The 16,942-nt window shown below is 53.7% G+C and overlaps 1 protein-coding gene across 1 annotated transcript; it reads left to right on the top strand.

Moving 5' to 3' along the window:
- The first annotated feature begins 1,865 nt into the window (after nt 1–1,865).
- LOC115498199 (tumor necrosis factor receptor superfamily member 10B) lies at nt 1,866–16,350 on the top strand. The gene is made up of 10 exons (XM_030290037.4): nt 1,866–2,288; nt 8,604–8,736; nt 9,680–9,808; nt 10,144–10,258; nt 11,643–11,728; nt 11,832–11,924; nt 12,343–12,383; nt 13,233–13,352; nt 13,794–13,860; nt 14,607–16,350. The coding sequence occupies exons 1-10, from the start codon at nt 2,241–2,243 to the stop codon at nt 14,894–14,896; spliced, it is 1,122 nt and encodes a 373-aa protein (XP_030145897.4). The 5' UTR covers nt 1,866–2,240; the 3' UTR covers nt 14,897–16,350.
- The last annotated feature ends 592 nt before the right edge of the window (nt 16,351–16,942 follow it).

The following is a 16,942-nucleotide window of genomic DNA, read 5'->3' as shown; positions in this document are numbered from 1 at the left end:
GGGATCAACAGGCTGGGGGTGATAAAGGCTGGAGGACTGGCCCGGGGAGATAAACACACACCCCTTTCTCACTTGTGGCCAGAGCCTGTCCAAAAACCCACCTTAAATGAAAACCACAGTGCTTTTTCTGGAAGGGAAATTCCTGCTGGGAGAGGGAATGATGTGTGTGCCCAGTGTCCCACTCCTGGGCGTGGCTGGGGACTGGGAGAGGGTGACATCCTGACCTCTCTCCACAGCTTAAATCCCCCCAGGCCAGACACTGAGCTGCCTTTGTACAGATATTCTCCCTGCGGTTTGTCAGCAGATAACAGAGCTGGTTTATAAATGGGGAGGCTGAGGCAGGAAAAGAAAACCCTGTGGCTCCCCAGCGATGTTTGGTGGGAGGAGGATGGGATCCTGGATGCTGAGGATGAGCTGTGGGGCAGCCTGGCATGGTCCACTTCCATGTGGAACAAATCCCGACTTTTCCTGGCTGAATTCAGGCACAGCAGCTCCCCAAGGAGCACCAGGCTGATATTTTAGAGAGGGTGAACAGAGAGGATGAATCCTCCCCATGCCATTTGCACATGATTTAGCATTTCGCTGCAGTCCTAGACCTAAACCTCCTTCTAGCTCAGCTCTCACTGAGAAATGAATCATTCTCTGAGGACTCCAATGACTTCAGCTGCAGTCAGTGGTGCCCAGAGCACAGAACACATGCTTTTGGTTAAACAAAAGGCCCCACATACTTTTTGTCGCTTGTAATAGAAGTACCCACCCAGGAAAGGAGCGGGAACTCTTCTCCTTGAAATCCCACTTCAGCTTCATTAATTGTGCCACATCCAGGCTGCCAATTCCTGCGAGGAGACAAGCGGGTGGCCGTGGCTTGTCCTGCCATGTCACCAAGGAGAAGGTGCTTCCCAAAATCCACATCCGGAGTGGATTAGCTGTGATCCTCTGAATCCAGCTGAATCCAAGGAGAAGGTGCTTCCCAAAAATCCACATCCGGAGTGGATTAGCTGTCATCCTCCTCATCCAGCTGAATACAAGGAGTTTTCCTGCCTCCTCGCAGGGTGGAGATGCTCAGCAGCTCCTTGGCATTGTCCCTGCAGTGCTGAGCATTGTTTTTTCATGCCTTGGTTCTTGCCTGCATTTTTCTGACTGCCCCCCGCAGATTTCCCTGCCCTCGGGCATTTAGGGCTGCAACGCCAAACCTGCTTTTCTACAGCCTCCACCCTGAGGTGAGTCACCAGGAAGGAAGATTGCAATAGAAGTTACAGAGGGAAATATTAACAAGGGAGATTCTGCCCCGGCTTTCTCTCAGAATCCTGATTCTGGAACGGTTTGGGTTGGAAGAGACCTGGAAAAGCTCTCTTGGAGCCCCTTTATGTACTGGAAGGGGCTCTGAAGTCCCTCTACCGCTCTATTAAAACACTCGCACCACACCTCCATCATCCCAGTAAAATCAGATTTTTCTTGGAATCATTTTTTCTCAGACACTACCCTGACAGCGTGCAGCTGCAGAGCCGTTTGTGTAACAGCAGAAAGTCCAAAGATTTGGCTTTTTAACTATTTTCCCCCTTTCATCTCGAGTTCTAGCCCACAAAAAACAAAAAAACAAAAAAAAAAAAAAAACACCAAAAAACCAACAAACAAAACAAAACCTCTGGGTGAGATGGCGACTTTTTTACTTTTTTTTTTTCAAGACCGCCGTGCCATTTTGTGGGGAATCGCACAGGATCTGTGACACAGGGATTATCCACTTAACCCCCTTTTCTCCGGACACAAAACCCCGCGGCTTTGCTCGCTCCAACCCGATGACTGAACGGGAAAAAATGCGAGACGAGAAGCAACACCCTTCATTCCGCAGCCCTGGTGTGATCCGAAACTTATCTGGTCACTTCAGCGGTGAGCGAAAATAACGAGTGGCTAAAAATTAAAATAAAGGGGAAGAGTGAAAACCAATTCGGCTTTCAAACCGCACACCAGAACTGCCCCGACCCCGAACTTCGCTCCTCCAGCGCTGGGACAGCCCCAGGTCCTCCTCTTTTCTCGTCCCGCCCGTTCCGCACCACTATAAAAAGTGCAGAATGGCTTTCTCCACCCATTTTTCTGCACGCTGGTGGGGCAGGCTGTTGTGTTAGAGCCGTGCCCGGGGCTGGCCCGTGCTGTGCCCGCTCGGTGCCCGCTCGGTGCCCGCTCGGTGCCCGCTCCGTCCCGCTCCGTCCCGCTCCGTCCCGCTCCGTCCCGCTCCGCTGAAGATGCGCCGGTGCCGCCGGCGCTGCCTCCCTGTGCTGCTGCTGCTCACGGTCAGTGGGGACGGGGCTTGGGGGGTCCTGGGGACCCTCCCGAACGCGGCCAGGGGGGTCCGCACCCCTGTCGGGGCTGCGCGGGGATGTCGCGACATGCCCGGACTTGCCGCGCTGTGGAGGGGCTTGGAGCGAGGGGAAGGGTGGGGAGGGGATATGGGGGTGTTTTGGGGTGCCCTGGTGGGGGATGTGTCAATGGGGGTGCCCCTGGGTGGGGTGAGGGGGGTGGGCTTGCCTGGGGAGAGACGGGCGTGCCTTACCTGCGAGTCGGGGGGAAACTGAGGCACGGAGGGGCTCCTCTGCCCCGGGAGCCGTGGGGTGCTGGGGGGGACTGGGCCGCTCACCTGCCCTGGAGGATACAGGGAAAACGGGGCGGTGGGGCTCACCTGGCCCGGGGATGGGGGCGATGGGGCCAGGGGGTTCGCATGGACAGGGGGACATGGGGGGTTCACCTGGGCAGGGGGACATGGGGGGTTGGGATGGGCAGGGGGAGATGGGGGGTTCAGATGGGCAGGGGGACATGGGGGGTTTGGATGGGCAGGGGGACATGGGGGGTTCGCATGGGCAGGGGGGCATGGGGGGTTCAGCTGGGCAGGGGGACATGGGGGGTTTGAAGGGCAGGGGGACATGGGGGGTTCGAATTGGCAGGGGGACATGGGGGGTTCACCTGGGCAGGGGGACATGGAGAAGCACATCAGGTGCTGCTCCTGTGCTGGAATTACACATTTCCCTATTTCCCTGTGGATTGGATGTTACATATTTGGGGAATACCTAAATTCTGTTATCACTCAAGTCAGGAGGATCCTCTCCTGAGTTTTCTGCCAGAGATCTGTCCTGACTTGTATCCCACATCTGGTCTGTAACCCCAGTTACAGCAGAGTTTATTTAGACTGGCCTGGTAAAGTCGAGCCTTACTAAACCCATCGACTAAGGGCACGCTGGTAACATCCTCAGGATTTTTTCACTTTTTATCCCCTTTATTGAATGAAATGGCTGGGGAGCTGCTGGGGGGGCGGGAAATGGTGATTCACATGACATGGTCGTACGATATTGCGTCGATATTGCGTCGTGTCCGCTCGCCCTTGTGTCATGGCTGGACGTGGGCCACAGGTTTGGAGGTCACTGAGATTGCTGGAGCACAAATTCAATGGGTTTGTGGGAATTCCAGGGGAAAATCCCATCCTGCATCCAGCCCCCTGTCCTTGGAGCAGATGATGTCACCTGTCTGCCCTGCGCCGCTCTGAGCTTCAGCAGCTCAGCCAGAGGTCACTCCTCGGAGCTGGCTGCAGGCTCCAAGTCCTTTTGGGATTGAAATTGTTACAAATGAAAATTTGTCCAGCCAAATTAATATGAAAAAATATAAAAGATTTATTTTTGCAATCAAATTCTATCTAGCCAGCCACAAGGAAAGAACAGAGCCGAGCCTGGGGTCGGCACCAGAAGTCAGCCTCAGCAGAGGTTTTCCTCTATGCCCACACCTCCATCCTGGAACGAGCGGTTTTTATAGGGAAAATAATTCTGCCTGAGGCCAAGATTTCGGCAGTCAGGCTTTTCTTCCATTCAGAGTCCATATGTTAATAAGATTTTCTTTTTTGGTGATGAGGGAGAACAATTCATTGTCCGGAGTTGTTGAATCCCGTGATGAAATTTTACCGTTTATGGGAATTCAGGAACGCTGCATTCACGTATATGTGCCTGAGGATTTCCATGAGATCCATCTCGGGTCGTTCAGGTGATAATCAGTGCCTGGGGTCCCCGTATCTCTCCAGACATGGATGGCCCATCTCCTGTCGAGCCGTAAATCAGCTTCCAATATACACCTGGTGGGGGGAAATCCTAATACAAACGTGTATACTCCAACAAATATTCAATATCACATTTATCATGTTAGAAATGACGTGAATTATATCCACTACATATAACAAAATCAATGTACAAGGAGGTTTTTAACCTCCTTTTTAACGCCTTTATTGTAAAATCAGCTCTGGGTGTGGGCCCGGGGGTGTCACACACAGTCTGCATCGTGGAGGGGGAGATGGGCAGCTTCGCTCTGTGGGGTTTCCATCCTCACAAGCCTGGCCAGAAAGACACTTTTGGGTTTTGGGTTGTCCAGGGTCCTCACCCTGCTGCAGTTCTTGCTGGTTTATGGTGACAGCCTGAATTAGGCCGTGAATAGGAGGACAGTTCTCAAGCAGGAGAGGTCACTTGGTCTCTTGAGGTGCAGGCTGGCTCATCTTTTTTAGGTGTTACTCCTTCCAGTGGTGCCGAATGTCTCTTAATTTAATTTGCATATACGTCCCTGACGTTAACCTTCTTTATGGCTAGGGCCAATTTGGGAAGCAGCAGAGGTAATACTTGACAGATAAAAAAGAGTGTACAGAGGTCTGTTGGGTAGGGTAATTAATGATATTGGTAATTAACAGAATCGAGGTATTTAACAACTAACCAGCTTGGTAACTATCGATTAACTGAGTTAACCGATAAAGGTGTTTATAAGAGGAGCACCTCAAGAGAAAAACAGATTGGGGATGGAAGAGGGGAACGTTTAAAGCTTGATGCTCTTCTGAGTTTTTTCTCCAGACTTCATCCCCCGAGCAGGAAGAGGCTTTTAGCTGCTGAGGGATTCCTGTGCCTCTAATTCCTCTGCCTCCAGGCTTTTTTGAGTTGTTTACTGTGGGTGAAAACTGAATTGTGCGTGGTGGATTCTCCAACTGATAGTTTGGTCAGGGATGGCAGCAGGGTGCTGGGGGCTGATAACCTTATCGTGCCCGTGTTGCTGTTCTCTGTAAAGAAATGAAATCCTGTGGCTGAGGGGCCCTCCCAAACTGCAGAAAAAACTCTGTGGTGTCGCTGTGATCACCCTCACACCGTGGCAGAGTTCAGGTGGGGAAGAAACATGAATTTTAATTTTTTTTTCCCCTATGGAAGTGTGACAAATTGTGCCTTCACTGCCGCAACTTCCAAGACTGGAATGGGTGAAGCTGTTGTGGCTGGAGCTCCTCAAGTGGATAAAAGACTTTACAAAGTTATAAACGTTCCTAGGTGGGGAAAAGAGGAGCAGAAGCAGATCCTGGGAGATGTAGAGCCAGAAGGGGTTGGAGTGACATGGATTTGCCCTGTTCCCAGGATGGCCAGGGCCTGGGGGCTCTGTGGCCTGGTCGTGGTGGTCTCAGATTCCTTAAATTTTAGCATTTGTGTTTTTCACATTCTGCCCTGCCCAGGTGTGGGTTCTGAGCTTCATATTGAGTGGTGGTGAGCTCTGTTCACAGGGTAGCCAGACAAAACAATTCCTTCTCTAGCCTGAGGCCAAGGACAACTGATAACAAGTTTCAGGCCCAAAAGTATAAACAACAGTGATTTGAGAGAAAAACAAGGAGGATTGGCCAATTAACTCCAATATGCTAATGGATCAAAACTAAAAAGCAGGTGGATTTTTCATCCTTTCTGCCTTTCCTTTTCCCCAGGCAGCTTCCCAGCCTCTGGGCAGGGGAAAGGTCAAATAAACCCTTCTCCTTCCTGTGCCAGCTCAGTGCCCTAAAAACAAGGGAAAATTAAGAGTAAATGCAGAGTTTGAGCTCAGATGTCTCCTCTCCCCTCGAACCAGGACTTCAAAGGAGCTGTGGGATGAAGGAGAGAGTGAGGGTTTGCTGCAGCTCACCCTGGCTTGAGGGTGGCTCCGTGTGGTGGAAAAATTTCTCCTCTAACTCCTGTTTTCAAATAAAGGCTCAGAAGTCTTCTGTTGTTCGGTCTCAAGTCAGTTTATTGCAAGTTATCTAAAAGATTTTCTCCTTGAGCTGCTGTGGTTTGCTCACAGCTCAGGCAGAGGCACACACACACCCTGACATCCTCTGTCCCCTAATTTCTTCTTTTCTCCCCCTGCCCAGGGCTGCTGAAATCTTTTATATGGTACATTACGTTTTAAATGTTTATAATTTTTCCCTAATGCCTATTACCTATATTAAATGGTGCTTTTCTATCTTTTATATGGTACATTCCGTGTTACATGTTACAGTTTTTCCCCAATGCCCATTACCTATATTAAATGGTGCTTTTCTACTCTAAACCAATCTGTGAGTGCCAACATCACCAAGAGCATGGAGGTGAGGAAGGAGAAAGAGGGAGGACAGGGCAGGCCCAAATCCCTCCATCTTAAACCTCTGACCCCCATGTACAAAACCAAAACCCCCTGTACAGCACTCAAAAATTCTTCCCTCTACTTTGTGACTACTTCTACTCTAATATCTAAACTTTTGTGACTTCTTGCTCTTCCTGCAAGGTTGGTAAATGATTCCATGGTTCAAACCCAAAATCACAGCTGTTTCCAGCTGCCTGCCAGGGTCTCAAATGCTTCTGACCTGGGCCTGGAACCTCCAAAAATGTCTGAGGGACATTTTGAGTTCCGAGAAGGGTTTTGCAAAACTCTGAATCCAAACCCTTTATCCAAACTTCTCCATTGTTGGAACAATGGGATGACGTGACAGACCCCGTGACCTGTCGTCCATTTTGGGACCATTTTGGGACCATTTTGGTTCATTTTGGGTGTGGCCCTGGCTGGGCTCTTGTGCTGCCCAAGGTGGGTGCATTGAGGAGATAATTTTAATAAATCCCTGCTTTATTCTTTGGCTCTGCCCAGCCTCCCCTCGAGGTCAGCCTTCCCAAGGCATCAGCGTGGCCGGGGGGCCTTTTCCTGTTGCAGGAAGCTCGGGAAGGAGGAGGAGGAGGAGGAGGCAGGAACCGGTGCTGCGGGCAAGGGGCAGAGGCGCTCTGTTGTCGTCTGACTCACGGCAGAAATATTTACTTTAATACTTTGCTCTCTGTGCTGGGGAGGGGAGGGGAGAGGAAAAAGTGTCTCGTGCAGCCCATGGGTGTTGTGACATGTCTGTCCTCGCCACCCTGGTGAGGTAGGGGCAGCTTTATATCCATGGATATCCACTTTATATCCATAGATATCCACTTTATATCCATTGATATCAGCTTTATATCCATGGATATCCACTTTATATCCATTGATATCAGCTTTATATCCATTGATATCAGCTTTATATCCATGGATATCCACTTTATATCCATTGATATCAGCTTTATATCCATGGATATCCACTTTATATCCATTGATATCAGCTTTATATCCACGGATATCCACTTTATATCCATTGATATCAGCTTTATATCCACGGATATCCACTTTATATCCATTGATATCAGCTTTATATCCATGGATATCCACTTTATATCCATGGATATCCACTTTATATCCATTGATATCAGCTTTATATCCATGGATATCCACTTTATATCCATGGATATCCACTTTATATCCATTGATATCAGCTTTATATCCACGGATATCCACTTTATATCCATTGATATCAGCTTTATATCCATTGATATCCACTTTATATCCACAGATATCCACTTTATATCCATGGATATCCACTTTATATGCATTGATATCAGCTTTATATCCACGGATATCCACTTTATATCCATTGATATCAGCTTTATATCCATGGATATCCACTTTATATCCATTGATATCAGCTTTATATCCATGGATATCCACTTTATATCCATGGATATCCACTTTATATCCACGGATATCCACTTTATATCCACTTTATATCCACGGAGCAGCTCTGTGCTGGCTCAGAGGCCGATGGCGTTGTCCCCGTTGGGGACATTGAGGTGCCCCAAAACCCCCAAAGCCGAAGGGGACAAATGGCCATTCCTGCTGAGCATCATCCCCCTGGAGTGACCCGGCCAGGAGCTCAGGCAGCACAAAAAGGGAGTGGACTTTTCTGCCTGATCCTCAGCAGCAGAACAGGGAAAACTCGAGGCTGTGCTGTCCCCTGGGAGCCCGGAGTGACAACCCAGGGGTTTCTGGTGGGCACCGGAGCCACCTTCCAGCCCTGCCACGGGGCTGTTCCCTCCCACAGACCCCGTTCCTCTTCCCTTCCATCGGGGCAGTTGGTGCACTCAGAAATTGGGGAAGGAAAAGGGTCTTTCTAAGAAATTGGGGAAGGAAAAGGGTTGTTCTCAGAAACTGGGGAAGGAAAGGGGTCGTTAGCGACTCATTGCCCTACTGATAACCTGGCAGGCAGAATTCCCCTGCAAACCTCCAAAGCTCTTCCGGAGGCTTTGCCAAAGAAAAGCCAGCCCTGGGTTGTGGGGAGTGCCTTTGGCTGAGGTGGCTCTGAGCCATCCCAAAGCCCCTCTCCTCTTCCCTGGGCACAGCAGCTCCCACCCTGCCCGTTCTCCCCTTGCCCTGTGGACTGGGGTGGTTTTTAACATGGGGTTTTCTGTATTTTTTAACAGGCGGCTGTTTTAGGAGCCAGTGCTGTCACCCTGACGAGGAGGGACAGTTTGGATCACTTGGATCGAGGCTGGGGAGGGGAAGATGGTTTCTACAGGAAAAGCGATGGTGTCTATTGCCAGAAGTGCCCTGCAGGTGAGATGGGCTCATCACTGATCCCACCTCTGCAGCCTCTCTGTGCTCCTCTTCTGTGTCCTCGCTCCTCCTGAGCTCCAGCTCTGCCCTGCTCCTCTGTCATGGCTCTAAGCACTCATTTTGGGGATATTTTCCCTTTCTTGGCTCGTTTGCCTCTGAGCCTCACTGGTGGTGGAATCACAGAATCCTTCAGGTTGGAAAAGCCCCGCAAGGCCACCAAATCCCACCTTGTCACTGAGTGCCACCGAGTCCAGTCTTTGGACACCTCCAGGATGGGGATCCAACCCTCCCTGGGCAGTCCCAAGGCCTGAGCTCCCTTTCCATGGGGAAATTCCTGCTGGTTCCACCCTGAGCCTGCCCTGGCCCAGCCTGAGGCCGTTCCCTCTGCTCCTGTCCCTGTTCCTGGAGCAGAGCCCGACCCCCCGGCTGTCCCCTCCTGGCAGGGGCTGTGCAGAGCCACAAGATCCCCCCTGATCCCCCTTTTCTCCAGGCTCAGCCCCTTCCCAGCTCCCTCAGGGATTCTCCAGCCCCTTCCCAGCTCCCTCAGGAATTCTCCAGCCCCTTCCCAGCTCCCTCAGGAATTCTCCAGCCCCTTCCCAGCTCCCTCAGCCTCTCCTGGTGCTCCAGCCCCTTCCCAGCTCCCTCGGCCTCTCCTGGTGCTCCAGCCCCTTCCCAGCTCCCTCAGGAATTCTCCAGCCCCTTCCCAGCTCCCTCAGCCTCTCCTGGTGCTCCTGACCCTTTCCCAGCTCCCTCAGGGATTCTCCAGCCCCTTCCCAGCTCCCTCAGGAATTCTCCAGCCCCTTCCCAGCTCCCTCAGGAATGCTTCAGCCCCCTCCCAGCTCCCTCAGCCTCTCCTGGTGCTCCAGCCCCTTCCCAGCTCCCTCAGCCTCTCCTGGTGCCCCAGCCCCTTCCCTGTGTGTTCAGAGTTTCCCTTTCTCTTCAGGCACCTTCATTGCAGAGGAGTGTGAGGAGCAGAACAGCTCTGGCCGGTGTGAGCCCTGCAGAGATGGGGAGTACATGGAATATCCCAACGCCCTGCGCTGGTGCCAGGACTGCTCCGAGTGCAGGGAAGGTACGAGCTGGGGGGCAGCAGGGCTGATGGCTCAGGATGGGTCCAGCACAGTGTCACCTGCAGTGTCCCCAGAGAGTGGCTGAGGCTGCAATCTGTGCCAGAGCCATATCTGTTAAAGGCCACATCTCTCATGCAAAGCTTGGACACCAGACCTCCGCACGGAGCAGGAGGACGAGGCTCCCAGCAGCACTGGGAGCTGCTGGTGGAGTTTGACCCAGGCTCTGCTTTTCCCTTGGTACGGGCAGCGTGGGGCAGGAGAGGCTGGCACTGAGCAGCAGGGAGGGACTGGCTCGGCAGAGGAGCCGGGCTGGAGCCGTGTCCCCTCTGTCCCACAGACCAGGTGCAGCAGAGCCCCTGCCAGCCCGTCAGGAACACGCTGTGCGTCTGCAAGAACGGCACCTTCTGCCCCCCAGACCACCCCTGCGAGATGTGCCAGAAGTGCCGGCAAAGGTGGGTCTGTGCCGCTGCGGCTCCTGTGGGATCTGATCCTGTGGGACTGATCCCGCTGCTCCTGTGGGATCTGATCCTGTGGGACTGATCCCGCTGCTCCCGTGGGACTGATCCCACTGCTCCTGCGGGACTGATCCCGCTGCTCCTGTGGATCTGATCCTGCTGCTCCTGTGGGATCTGATCCCGCTGCTCCTGTGGGATCTGATCCCGCTGCTCCCACGGGACTTATCCCTCTGCTCCCATGGGATCTGATCCTGCGGGACTGATCCCTCTGCTCCTGTGGGATCTGATCCTGCTGTTCCTGTGGGACTGACCCCGCTGCTCCTGTGGGGACTGATCCTGCTGCTCCTGTGGGATCTGATCCCGCTGCTCCCATAGGATCTGATCCCGCTGTTCCTGTGGGACTGATCCCGCTGCTCCCATAGGATCTGATCCCGCTGTTCCTGTGGGACTGATCCCGCTGCTCCCATGGGATCTGACCCCGCTGCTCCCGTGGGACTGATCCCTCTGCTCCTGTGGGACTGATCCCGCTGCTCCCACGGGACTTATCCCTCTGCTCCCATGGGACTGATCCCGCTGCTCCTGTGGGATCTGATCCCGCTGCTCCTGTGGGATTGATCCCGCTGCTCCCGTGGGATCTGATCCCGCTGCTCCTGTGGGACTGATCCCTGTGCTCCTGTGGGATCTGATCCCGTGGGACTGATCCTGCTGCTCCTGTGGGATCTGATCCTGTGGGACTGATCCTGCTGCTCCTGTGGGACTGATCCCGCTGCTCCCATGGGATCTGATCCCGCTGCTCCCATGGGATCTGATCCCTCTGCTCCTGTGGGATCTGATCCCTCTGATCCCGCTGCTCCCATGGGACTGATCCTGCTGCTCCCGTGGATCTGATCCTGCTGCTCCTGTGGGATCTGATCCTGTGGGACTGATCCCGCTGCTCCCTTGGGATCTGATCCCTCTGCTCCCGTGGGATCTGATCCTGTGGGACTGATCCCACTGCTCCCGTGGGACTGATCCCGCTGCTCCTGTGGGACTGATCCCACTGCTCCCGTGGGATCTGATCCCGCTGCTCCCGTGGGACTGATCCCGCTGCTCCCGTGGGATTGATCCTGCTGCTCCCATGGGATTGATCCCTCTGCTCCCATAGGATCTGATCCCACTGCTCCTGTGGGACTGATCCCGCTGTTCCTGTGGGATCTGATCCCGCTGCTCCCGTGGGATCTGATCCCGCTGCTCCTGTGGGATCTGATCCCGCTGCTCCTGTGGGATCTGATCCCGCGGCTCCTGTGGGATCTGATCCCACTGCTCCCATAGGATCTGATCCCGCTGCTCCCACGGGATGCGGAGCCATGGCTGCTGAGCCCACCCTGTGTCCCCTTTCCAGGTGTCCTGAGGGTCAGGTGGAGCTGAAACGCTGCACCCCCGACAGTGACCTGCTGTGTGGCCCTGACACGGCCCCCTGGCCCTACGGTGAGCGAGGGGGCTGGGGGAGCGATGGGGATGGGGGCAGCTGCTCCTGCTTCAGCCTCAGCAGCAGCTCCTCACACCCTCACCCCCGTTCTGTCTGCTTTAGCCGCCAAGATCGGCGCCATCAGTGCCGTGATCGCCGTGATAGTGGCTTGGCCCCTGCTTTTGTTCTGCTTGAAACACCACTGCAGCTCCCCAGGTGGGTGCAGGGGACCCCTGGGGCACCCACCTTGGTCAGGGGCTCTGCACTGGCGTGGGTAAAGTGGGGAGACCCCGGGAGCACCCACCTGGTGTGGGTAAAGTGGGAAAAGAGACCCCGGGAGCACCCACCTGGTGTGGGTAAAGTGGGAAGGGAGACCCCCGGAGCACCCACCTGGTGTGGGTAAAGTGGGAAGGGAGACCCCCAGAGCACCCACCTGGTGTGGGCTGGGTGGGAAAAGAGACCCCCGGAGCACCCACCTGGTGTGGGTAAAGTGGGAAGGGAGACCCCGGGAGCACCCACCTGGTGTGGGTAAAGTGGGAAGAGAGACCCCCAGAGCACCCACCTGGTGTGGGTAAAGTGGGAAGAGGGTCCTGCCTGGGGGAAGAGGGATCACAGTGCTCTTTCCATCTTCCAGGGGATGGGAGACCCTCGAGCAGGAGGCCCTGTCAAATAGTGGTGAGTTCCTGGGATGGCAGGGGGCTGTGGCTGTGTTTGTGGGCTGGGGTGACATCTCCCATTCCCTCTGCTCCTCTCTTGGTCTGCAGCTCCTGGGAAGGCAGGAGGAGCAGGGGATTGAGGCTCATCCCTCTGGGAGGGCAGGAGGAGCAGGGGGATGAGGTTCATCCAGGTGGGAGGGCAGGAGGAGCAGGGGGATGAGGCTCATCCCTCTGGGAAGGCTGGAGGAGCAGGGGGATGAGGCTCATCCAGGTGGGAAGGCAGGAGGAGCAGGGGATTGAGGCTCATCCAGCAGTTCCTGGGAAGGCAGGAGGAGCAGGGGATTGAGGCTCATCCCTCTGGGAAGGCAGGAGGAGCAGGGGGATGAGGCTCATCCAGGTGGGAAGGCTGGAGGAGCAGGGGGATTGAGGCTCATCCCTCTGGGAAGGCAGGAGGAGCAGGGGATTGAGGCTCATCCAGCAGTTCCTGGGAAGGCAGGAGGAGCAGGGGGATGAGGTTCATCCAGGTGGGAAGGCAGGAGGAGCAGGGGGATGAGGCTCATCCAGGTGGGAAGGCAGGAGGAGCAGGGGGATGAGGCTCATCCAGCAGTTCCTGGGAAGGCAGGAGGAGCAGGGGGATTGAGGCTCGTCCCTGAGGGTTGTGGCAGAGCTGGGCCAAGCAGAGGAGGCTCTCTGGTAGTGCCCTGGGTGCTTCCAGCCCCCTCCTCAGTGCCATTAACTCTTTCCTGGTGGCAGTGCTGGCACATCCAGAGTCTGCAGGGGAGATCCCAGGGTAGGGACGGGCTGTGCTTGCCCAGAGCTCCTCCAAGCTTGGGATCCACACCCCAGCTGGTGTTTCTCCCCTGTACAGAGCTCCATGTTTGGGAAGCTGCTGTTGTGCAAGACGGTGAACGTGAGGCCAGAGGACACCTCGCCCGCAGGGAGGCTGCAGCCCTACGTGCCAGGAGTGCCAGGAGTGCCAGGAGCGCCGGTACGTCACTGGCACCCTCCTGATCTCCTGGGGGGGCTTCCAGGCCTGGCTGCCCAGGGAGATGGTGAAGGGGGTGTCTTTGTGGGGTCAGGGTGGCAAAATCTGCTCGTTGCACTGGAGAGAGTCCTCGGAGGATTTAACGCTGATGCTGAGCAAAGACAGCTCTGGTCTCCCTCAGGGAGAGGGACAGAGGGACCTCTGGGGGCTGCTGCCATTGCAGAGACGGGAAACACGGATTTCAGGGGTGGGTGGTGATCTCCTGCCCTGACAGCCTTGGGAGAGAGGGAGAGGGTCTGCAATCCCCATTAATCACACACTGGTGCTGGGGCTTGGTGGGTGCTGTAGGACATTGTCATCCCAGCAGTGACACTGTCATCCCAGCAGTGACACTGTCATCCCAGCAGTGACATTGTCATCCCAGCAGTGACATTGTCATTCCAGGAGATGCTGCCGAATGAGGAATCCATGACCCGTCTGGTTCCAGCAGCAGGGCAGGAAGCCAGTGAAGGTAATCCCCCCGGGGATGTGCTGGGGCTGGGATTCCTGTCCCAGCTGCCCGTGCTCTTGGTAGTTTTAAAAGTGTTTTAAAATCATGGGGATTTAAGGTTAAAAGGAAAATTAAGCTTAGTAGGCCCTGGAAAAATAAACACCTTAAGCACATGAAGAACTTGTACTTGCTAGAACTGCACCTGTACATGATAAATGATATAATTGTTGGATGTGATGATTGTTTAGTAATTAAATATAATTACTGTTTAATCATAAGAATAATCATGAGAAACTGTGGTCAGGGGACTAAGAAAGATCACGAGAAACTCATGTCAATGTATACAATAGAACAATATAAGTTTAATAATTAATATGTAAGTTATATAAGGATAGAATATAAAATATGTTCAGCTTGAAAGCCGTGTCGGAGGCAGATTTGGGTCTGTACCCCGACTCCCAGAGCTCTCAATAAAAGCACCTGCATGGAATCATATCCCATGTTCTGTGTGCTCCTAAACAATGTAAATTTAATAATTAATATATAAGTTATATATACAATAGAAGAATGTAAGCTTAATAATTAATATGTAAGTTATAGAAGGATAGAATATAAAATATGTTCAGCTCCAAAGCCGTGTTGGAGTCATATTTGGGTCTGTACCCGACTCCCAGAGCTCTCAGTAAAAGCACCTGCAGATAATCATATCCTGTGATTCTGTGTGCTCCTGAACGCTGACACTCCGAGCTGTCCTTTTCCCCCTCCAGCGCTGCGGAAAACCTTTTACATCTTTGCTGAGAAGACCCCCATGAGTGAGTGGATGCGATTCGGGCACAGCCTGAACCTGGGGGACAATGACATCAACATGGCCACGTCCTGCGATGGCTTCTACGATGGTTTCTACGGCATGCTGTGCAAGTGGCTGAACAGGGAGGGCTCCAGAGCCTCCATCAACACGCTGCTGGACACCCTGGTCCGCCTCAACCTCCGCGGGGTGGCAGAGGACATCTCCTTCAAGCTGGTCAAGGATGGACTTTTCCAGTACGAAACGAGCTGAAGGGCTCAGGGCCACGCTGCAACTCCCTCCTTGGAGCTACAGCTGTGAAATACCTCACGGAATATTCAGATTTTAGCTGTGTGTAGCGCTCCTGTGGCTGCTCAGGGGCTGATCCTCATGGGATGTGTGAGCCTCGAGGGCCTCTCTGCTGCAGCTCCCATGTTGGTGCTTCCTCGTGGAATCCCAGCGAGTTTATTGATTTCACTGGCTGGACACCAAGAGTTTCAAACAATTTCAATCTGCTTCCTCACTTGGAAGCGCTGGTACTACCCAGACTGCTTCGGGATTGGTGCAGAGAAGGGCTTTTGGCATCCCTGTGCTTTTGAACGGATCATCCTTGATTCTCAAAGGATTCCTGGCGTCGTGAAATGGCTTCTGCTTTTAGAACGTCTCTAAGTCAGCTTCATTCTGCATGCTTGGTGGTTCTGCGAGCTCAGCTGGGGTCTTGGGGTACTTTTTGTGTACTGAATTTGTATTTTATTTTGTTTCCAATGGTTCTGCTTGTTCTTAGGAGGCAGTTTAAAACTTGACTTGGAGGGGAGAGGAGCATTGATTGACTTGCACTGGAACACTGGGGTTGCCTGGGGAAAGGGACAAGGCAGGGGTCACCCAGCCCAGGACAGGGACATCTTCCACTCCACCAGGCTGCCCCAAACCCCATCCAGCCTGACCTTGAATGTTTGCCAGGGTGAGGCAGCTTATCTGGGTAGCCTTTCTGACAGTGTTTACCGACCCTCAATGTGAAATATTTATTCCTAATGTGATCTGCGTTCGGTTTAAAACCATTCCCGTGTCCTGGCACTCCAGGCCCTTCTCCAGAAGGGCCTCTCCAGCTCTCCTGGAGCCCCTTTAGGTACTGGAAGGGGCTTGGGGGTGTCCCAGAGCCTTCTCTTCTCCAGGCTGGACAATCTCAGCTCTCCCAGCCTGGCTCCAGAGGGGTTCCAGCCCTCAGAGCAGCCCCTGGATTTGCTCAAACACCTCCAACATCCTTGTGGAGGCCCCAGAGCTGCAGGTGGAGTCTCCCCAGAGCTGAGGAGAAGGGAAAAAATCCCCTCGTGGGGCCCAGCTCAGCCCCGTGGGTGGCCGTGGGGTGGCCCTGCTGTCCCTGCGTGCCCCAGCGTGGAGGGGTGAATGCACTAAGTGTGAGCGTGACCGTGGTACCCCCTGCCCATCCCGGCCCAGGGGCAGCTCCCCACACACTGCACCTCACACTGTCCCTCGCCAGGGACAACCCAGCTGCAGAAACAGCTGGGAAAACCACTGGAGTACTTGAGTCGCCCCCCAGTCCGTCCCCAGAGGGGTGGGAGGGTGCTCAGCATCCTTCTGCTGCTCTCCTTCTCCCCCACCCTCCAACACTGCGTCCACAAGCAGAAATTTTTTTTACTTATTTATTTAGCAACTGTAAATATTACATATGTTAACTTAAAAGCTATATAAAAATAGTTATATTCTTATGCATGGTTCTGTGTTTTTTACAGAGCTCTGGCCCAGCCAGTTTGCTATTTTCCAGTTTTTTTTACATTTCTCTGTTTATGAAGGGTTAACTTTTAAAAAAAAATAAATCCTGATTTGCTTGTCTGGTTTGATTTGTTTTCCCCACAGAACTCTGGTGAGGGCTTGTCTGGGGTCTCAGTGGACACCAGGGTCTAGTGGACACCAGGGTCTAGTGGACACCAGGGTCCCGTGGACACCAGGGTCCCAGTGGACACCAGGGTCTAGTGGACACCAGGGTCCTAGTGGACACCAGGGTTCCAGTGGACACCAGGGTCTCAGTGGACACCAGGGTCCCAGTGGACACCAGGGTTCCAGTGGACACCAGGGTTCCAGTGGACACCAGGGTCTAGTGGACACCAGGGTCTAGTGGACACCAGGGTCCCAGTGGACACCAGGGTTCCAGTGGACACCAGTTGCTCCATGTGGCACTGAGGACTCAGCCCATGGAATTAACACTCGGCCACCCAGCATCCCACCAGGAATGGTCCCCACCAGCCCCCAGGGGACCTTTCTGCCAGGACAAGCTCTCAGCTCCATCCTGGACTTTATTTA

Source organism: Taeniopygia guttata, chromosome 22 (assembly GCF_048771995.1).
Source record: "Taeniopygia guttata chromosome 22, bTaeGut7.mat, whole genome shotgun sequence".
Classification (NCBI taxonomy): Eukaryota; Metazoa; Chordata; class Aves; order Passeriformes; family Estrildidae; genus Taeniopygia; species Taeniopygia guttata.
The sequence above is the reverse complement of the archived record's forward strand: the minus strand, read 5'-3'. Positions and strand labels throughout refer to the sequence as shown.

What these genes read in the sequence shown, in the direction of transcription:
- LOC115498199 (XM_030290037.4), top strand. Translation starts at nt 2,241, where the DNA reads ATGCGCCGGTGCCGCCGGCGCTGCCTCCCTGTGCTGCTGCTGCTCACG. An exon ending in TTGCCAGAAGTGCCCTGCAG is followed by an intron (nt 8,737 to 9,679) that starts GTGAGATGGGCT and finishes CTTTCTCTTCAG; the next exon opens with GCACCTTCATTGCAGAGGAG. An exon ending in GGAGGCCCTGTCAAATAGTG is followed by an intron (nt 12,384 to 13,232) that starts GTGAGTTCCTGG and finishes TCCCCTGTACAG; the next exon opens with AGCTCCATGTTTGGGAAGCT.